The sequence below is a fragment of the Dermacentor variabilis genome, chromosome 4 (genome assembly GCF_050947875.1).
Source record: "Dermacentor variabilis isolate Ectoservices chromosome 4, ASM5094787v1, whole genome shotgun sequence".
In the NCBI taxonomy this organism is placed as follows: domain Eukaryota; kingdom Metazoa; phylum Arthropoda; class Arachnida; order Ixodida; family Ixodidae; genus Dermacentor; species Dermacentor variabilis.
The window spans coordinates 177,834,561-177,842,163 of record NC_134571.1 but is presented as its reverse complement, the minus strand read 5'-3'; the positions used below and the strand labels follow the sequence as shown (position 1 = coordinate 177,842,163).

General features: G+C 46.1%; 1 protein-coding gene across 1 annotated transcript; it reads left to right on the top strand.

Annotated features, from left to right (window-relative positions):
- Positions 1–1,729: 1,729 nt before the first annotated feature.
- On the top strand, positions 1,730–3,112 carry LOC142579962 (uncharacterized). The gene has a single exon (XM_075690650.1). It carries the CDS (start codon positions 1,839–1,841, stop codon positions 2,448–2,450), a length of 612 nt encoding a protein of 203 aa, XP_075546765.1. The 5' UTR covers positions 1,730–1,838; the 3' UTR covers positions 2,451–3,112.
- Positions 3,113–7,603: the final 4,491 nt, after the last annotated feature.

Below are 7,603 nucleotides of genomic sequence, written 5' to 3'. Positions count from 1 at the left end.
ACAATCGTACTACCTAAAGCATACAAGTTATTTTATACCAAGAGCATACTCGACTCACGTATGCAGTATGCACAAGCGAGTTATGCAGCGTACATGCTGTATCCATTCGCCAAATAGTAAAATTGATAACAAGCACTAAGCTACAAGGGACTCAATACATTACTACCATTTGAGGCGTCAAATAAAATCGAATTTGGCCGTTTCATATATTGGACACAATATATGGACACATGTGGTACACGGTAATACCATGAAATACCCATCACGTGGGTAAAGGGGGCGAAAACACAATCGAGAACCTGAAGCGCAAACGATAAAAGCACGGTATGGTGCACGCAAAATTCTGTCAGTGCGCTGTAGCGCGAGGGAAGAAAATAGGGTGAGCACTTGACCTCACCTTTTGGGATACCGCACTAGTAGTGAATCATTAAAAAAAAAGCCTGTTTGAACCAGTTCCCTTGTCTGCAACACTCTTGCTAAACGGGAGACTAAAATACCACGATGATGGCTCTATTGCGGAGATCGGCAAGGTGCGCACAGACAGAAATTTTGCCGCCTTTCTTCGCATTCTGCAAAATGCTTTCTTGTTAGGATCACGCATAGCGGCCGACCCCGACGCTAGGGACACACAGGCACGATTTCGTCCCTCTAACTTTCGTCCTTATACTGCCCTTAATGCCTTAATTACAGCGTCAGTGAAAAGGCGCCTCACATAACATGACAGTGAACTTGAAGAGCTGATTAGTGCCCTCCACTCCGCGCCCTCCAATTGAAAACACTACTGATTTCCAAATTAATCTACACAAACAGATCGCAAAACCCAAACTAATCACAGAACGTCGTTTTCTTGACGGCAAAACCCTGCAACACTTACATGACAAAGGGCAGCGGCAGCACATTCAGAACAGCCGCTATCATACCACAGCGCAATGCAAGTGCGATAACGTTATTATGCCCGGCTCAAACAGATCGCACAACCCAAACTAATCACAGAATGTCGTTTTCTTGACAGCAAAGCACTGCAACACTTACATGACAAGGGGCAGCGGCAGCACATTCAGAACAGTCGCAAACAGACCATAGTGCCATGCGAGTGCGATAACGTAACTATGCCCGGCTTCACGAATAACGTGGCCGCCTTGATCAAATAACAATTGAAAACACTACTGATTTCCAAATTAAAACCACACAAACATATCGCACAACCCAAACTGATCACAGAATATCGTTTTCTTGACAGCAAAACACTGCAACACTTACATAGCAAAGGGCAGCGGCAGCACGTTCAGAACAGCCGCAAACACACCACAGCGCAATGCGAGTGCGGTGACGTGACGACGCCATGACGACGCGACTATGCCCCGGCTCGCCCGGCTGCCCGGCATCACGAATCACGTGGCCACCTTGGTCACATGATTTGACGACGGTATCGCCACCTTGCGCAAGGTTGGATCGCGTTGATGGGTTGTTGAATATTGTAGAAGCCGCTAAAGAGGCTGACGCGCCGTGGCGTGGCGGTGGCGTTTTGAGTCGTTTGCAAAACGTATTCACCCCTCGTTTTTAAGCTGTCTGGCTTCCAACGTTATCAAAACGTATTCACCCCTCGTTTTTAAGCTATCTTGTTTGGAACGTCTTTGATGCGTCGATTTTGGTCAAAAATCCTTTTCAGACGTTGAATCCCTTAATACGACGTTTTCAAGACTTTGTGGGCTACCTGGGCTGTGGCGTCAGCCAATTGCATCAGCATCAGTATCGTACCCACGTGCCCACGTTTCAGCCCGCGCGGTTTGTGTGAATCGGTTGCGATACACCGAACGCACGTGTTCGACCTGTCAGCCATGGCTCAGATGAGTGCTTCAACAGTAAATTTTTTAATCAAATACATGTCCGTGACCACTGAAGTAGACTGGTTGCGGGTATCCATGATGGTGGCCGCAGACGTAATCAACGAGCAGTGGAAGCGGGAACGCAAAGCTGCCCAACAGATCGCGAAACGACGACGTCAGTCCGCTGTGCGCCAGGCGGACAAGAAAACGAAGCAGACAACCACGGATCACAGTTCGAGGTGCCTGAGTCTGCGTGGCGCCGCGCACTCCGGCAGCCCTCGCAAGCGTCCACGGAGCCTCGGTAAAGAAGGCACGTGTTCACCGGACGACTCCAAGTTCATTGTGAACCTCGACGTTCGCGGCTACAAGCGTGAGGAAATCTCCATCAAGGCTGTCGGCGACCGCGTCGAGGTGAGCGCGAAGCACGAGGAAGAGAGCGAGGACGGTTCTAACTACGTGAAGCACGAGTTCACTCGGCGGTTCACCCTCCCCGTAGGAGTTAAAGCCGAGACGGTCACCTGCGCCCTGTTATCGTCCGGCGTGCTGGCCATCGAAGCGCCTAAGCCGGAGCCTCCCAGCAAGAAGCCGAAGACGATTCCCATCGCTGTTGAGTCGTCGGTCTAGTAAGGAGGTGGAAAAACCAGAAGGCACTACCAAAGCTGCACTGGCGTCGTGAAGAGAAGATTCCTGCATTTTGTATTATTGTCATCTTTAGGATCATGTCTTTCCATTCGCAATGTGCGTCCACATTCCGCAACTTGAACATCATGTATCTTGCAAAGTAAAACGTCTATTTTATCCCAAATGCAGCTAGCAGCATTGTTGTTTATTTCTGCACCTGACCGTAAAGTTGCTGCTGGCGGACAAGCTCAAAAGGCTTAAGAGCTAGGCCTTCAGCTGCAAAAATTTGCGAGAAAATATTTTCTTCTTCCTTCTTTCTCTCTCTCTGTTTTTGCAATGTGCACTTCCTCTTTCGAGCTGTGAACACATACATGCAGTGGCTGCTTGCAGTACTACCATCTCCCATCGCTTCGATTGCAAACTTCCAGAGCAATAAATGTGGAAGTGGCAAAGAAACAGCTTTTATTTGTAGATTTGGCGCTGTAAAAACCTGCGGTTGGCTGTACGACGTTGTTCAGTGTCGCATAATTTTAAGTAAAATATACAGGTATGTGCTGTATATCCCAATTGGTTAATGTCACTCTTGTTTTATTGCTTCCTGCCTGACCTGAACCATTGCATGTGAGCAAATAAAAAATAGCCCAAGAATTCTGGGCCAGTGCCAACATTATGTATTCGGTTCAACTCGTGCCCATAGTGCCTTTCATTTTCAAAGCTTTGGCTCAAGTTATGTGGGACACCCTGAAAGACAGAAAATTCGGCCGGAACATAATCAATCCTTCATTACATAGTAGTGGCACATGCAGTCATCTCTCTGCACCCTTAAATGTAACCACCACAACAGCCACATTATCATATGAGAAAACGAGTAGATGTATTCCTGAAGCCCATCGCCAAAGAGTCATAGGGTCGGGGTGGGCCAGGCCCAAGAAAAACCCGTGGTTACAGAATGCTGCATAAACTATAATATTCCATCTATGGTCCCTGCAAGCCACTCAGTCATGATGGTGAGCTATGGGACAGGCAATATTTCAATGTATCCTTTGAAATTGATATTTCAAAAGAAGTGGCTGGCGGTGCCTTGAGGGGCAGGCAACAACCCATACACTTGAACCGTTCCATAGCCATGGGAAAGATAAAGGATAAGAAATTATGTAGAGGAGAGAGGAAAGTTACAAGAAAATCAACAAAGAAAATAGGAGGATATAAGTAAAAAATTCACTGATAATTACAATACTCCCTAATGCAAAATTTGAGCGCAGTGCTGCAAATGTTTTCATTTCGCGATATAATGGCTGGCACTGACAATATGTCTCATGCGGCACGTTGCGAACGGAGCAAAGTCTGGCACGGTTGCCTCGCTGATCGCGAGAGGTAGTGCATGGCTGATGCTTGGGTGCAATTCACAGCAGCCCCCACATGCAGCGCTTTGCTTCCATATTTGGTAGCGGTGGAGTCATCGGTGAACAGATGACGCACGCTGCTCTGGCGCCATCTCGTAGCCATCGTCGCCGCAGAGCTCGTCTTGCATGGCACTACACTTTTCTTGCCTTGCTTTCATCATACCCTCGTCCTCCACTTTTTGCCTCATGGTTCCGCTGCCTGCTCCTCTGCATTCCTCCTCGCGATCTCTTCATTATCGCCGTCTTTTGTGTGCCGCTGCGATCCGCGTTGGGTTGGTTAAGCCAAGGGTGCTGACACTGAACACAGGAACTGCCCTCTAAAATCCCGACCAACTAGAGGCTCACAGCTAAGGCCGCTGGACTCCTGGACTGAGGGGATCACCCACTGTACAGTGGAAGAGCTACCTACGCTCGTGTGCTCTCTTCTATAAAGTTTACTCTCTCGCTAATGGCTAGTCATTCTCATAGTCTTGTCTGCATGGAACGCAGTGAACGTTTATTATTTTGAGTGTGCTGTGGCGGAAGTCCTTCTGTAGGCTGACCATGTTTGGATGGTTTCGTGCTTGCTGCCACCAAAGGCAGCAAGCACGAAGCCTCGCCAGCTGAATGTGCGTGCCTCCACCTTCCTCCATGCACCGCATGGCAACTTCTGTGCGCTGCATTCCCAAGTAGTACTCATTTTTTAAGAACTTAATTTCTGTTTCCTGTTGCATCAGTGTCTGATTAAATGACCCCATATGTATAAGTACTTACCATGCATGGAAGCTTGAGCTCAGTGAGCTCAAGCGTGAGCTCAGTGAACCATGCGTGAGCTCAGTGAAGTGCCTGGAGTCTCCCCTATGTTTGAAAGCTCGCAGAACAATGGCGCGCACTACACCTGCTATTCCATTGTATGTACTCCTCCATTAGTACCTTGCATTTCCTCTAGACGAAAATGTGGTTGAAACAGTTCAAGTGGTAAAGTGTGCTGTCATGCTCCTTCATTGGTGTAATCTGTGTACAAGACAGCATGCTGAATACATATAGCGTACAGTACCCTTTCGTTTTACATAGAAGTTCGACAGAGGTGACCCGATAAGCTTGTCCGATCTGACAGCCAGCCATCGTCAGAGGGCGTTATGTTGGGTCCTTGGCAGTGCGACTGTAAAACTAGTTTTCAGGCCGTCCAGTCCTAACTTGATATATATTCTTTATAAGTATGGGTCTGGACTGTAGGCTACAAGTAGACCTGTACGTTATGCGTTTTGCCGCTCTTCCCTCTAAATCATTTCCCATCTTAGCCACCGCAGCTGTACGGCGCTGTGCAGCGCTGTGCTACCGAGCATTAGAGTTCAATTACTAGTCGCCACGGCCACATTCCAATGGGGGAGAAATGCAAAAAAACGCTTGTGTACCACCTTCTTCAGGTGCATGCTAAAGGACTCTGGGTGGTCAAAATTAATCAAGAGCCCTCCACTACGGCATCCCTTACAGCCTAATGAACAGCTTCTACATGTTAAACCCCACAATTTAACCTTTCTTTTCGCCCATCGTAATCCTCTCTCTTTCCCCCTTCCCTTTCTTCCAGCTGACTAAAGGAATGTGCCTCAGGCTGACCTCCCAGCCTTTCTTATCATTAAACGTTTCTTCCTTCCTTTTAACAATCAATTAGCAGCATTGTTGTGTTCCAACTTTCCACAGTACTAAAATTGGTGAAGAAAACCGAGTAGGCAAATGTTTGTGTGTAAACCTTTATTTATGGTAATTACAGCATTGGCATGAACTTATACAATGTGTATACAATCGGCAAAAAAAAAAGTTCATGGCTTGGCATACCAATGTCCCCATGAAGTGATCAATGGTTTCAGAACAAGGAATGTTGCTGAAGCTGCAGTGCCTTCATGGTAATGCGTGAATGCAGAAATAATGAGGGTACTAGTACACACATCTGCACTCACAATTCTAGCAAATGGAAACATCTGAGGTAAGCTGATGAAAGCATTGCCTGAAGTACATATTACAAACAGTCAAATGACTCATAATCATTAAAAATTTTTCACACTGAATTGTTGATACAGGAGCACACGGAGGAGTTACCTTTCAGACCGAGATTGACAAGTAACCAAAAATTCCAAAGAAAAAAAAAAAACACCTTCTAGAAGTCAACATGCCAGTTCTGAAACAGCATTGGCATTGAGTTGTAGGATGATTGATTGTATATATGAATATATGGCATTCTTGAAAAGCCATTTGAAGAATTTATTAACGGGTACCTTTCGTATGTTGTCACACCTATTTTCAGCCCTATTGCACAGACATCATTAGTTTCTAATGAGAATTTCATTATTTGTTTTTCACCTCACTGGAAGGACTGTTCGGGTGACTTGGCAAAGTCATATTTTTCTGCCTTTTAAAATTTTTAAGCAATATTGTAAACTGGCATTCTGTCTGTCTGGTCCCAACTGTCTCTTCTGCTGTTGTGGCGATGCGAGGTGCATTTCCGCACCCCATCGCCTGCTCTTGCATGATGACGGCCATTTTCCAAGCTTAATCTCCGGGAACCGCCAGCCCAGCGGCAACGTGGTTAACGTGGCTAGCGTGCCGGAGCTACTTTCCTATGCCGACTATGCTTCTTCCAGCCGGGGTCGAGCAAGACACGTGACCAAATGTCACCAGCATGCGCCCCCATTGGCCTACCCGTGATCAGCCCCAGGCATCCTCTACCTCGAGCTCCGAGCTGCTGAGCGCTTCCTCGCCGTGACAAATGTTCCATAGGCCCGCTACGAGTTTTATCTCGGCACCCATAAGTTAAAGTTGGCCCCAGCTACTAGCACTATCCTCCTACTCCTCATAAAAGCCACTTACACAATGTGGCCTGTTGAGTACTTACACCAAAAGATGCGAAGTCTAACAATGGCACAAAGTTCGTGGTCACAGTTTTTTGCACAAGAAGGCATTGATTGCTGAAAACATTGAGTGGTGTGACACAGAGAATTGCAGTGGTGCTGCAGTGCGTAGGGCTGCAAGACCAGTGGCTCCTTGCTTTAGAAATACAGACCTGCCAACCTTAGCACCTGAAAAATACTGCGGTCGAAGCCAGAAAATAATATTAACTTGAAAAATACCGAAAGCTGTTCTATTACTCAAGACGTTGACTATTTATTTAAGAAACTTGGAAAGTGTGTTCTGTAAGGACGCTGCGAACAGGCATTTCACACTATAGTTGCAGCGAGCAGGATCTACGCCAGAGACATATTGAAATGTTCAGGATGTTTATTCATTAAGCGTTCATGTAATGGCGGCCGATAGTTTGGTTCCAATCACATCATTAAGTAGATGGTGCTAGCATGGGTAGGTTCGATTCATCCAGCAGATCCGAAAAATGCTGACACTTAGGCCGGGAAGGAAGGAAAAAATATGTAATAAATTTTACCCTAAACTGGACGCAAATGAAACATTGCATATTTATTAGTGTCAATATGACAGTCTTAACCCCTTGAGTGTTTTATGTTGAAAATTTCCTCTCCAAAAGTGCCTATACATTCTATTGCTGATTTCGAATATGAAAAAAATGAAATGAAAATGCAACTACTCCATGTTGAAGAAATATTTGCATCACATACTAAGTCAAATAAACACAACAGTTTATTTCTGAACATTACATAGGAAACCTGCTGCCAATAAAAAATACAAATCACATAAAGAAAAGAGTCGCAAACGCCTCATCATTCTTCACATGTGTAGGCTAATCAACCTTTGGCTATTTCACTCGGG

Coding starts and splice junctions, on each gene's coding strand:
- LOC142579962 (XM_075690650.1), top strand. CDS start 1,839: ATGGCTCAGATGAGTGCTTCAACAGTAAATTTTTTAATCAAATACATG.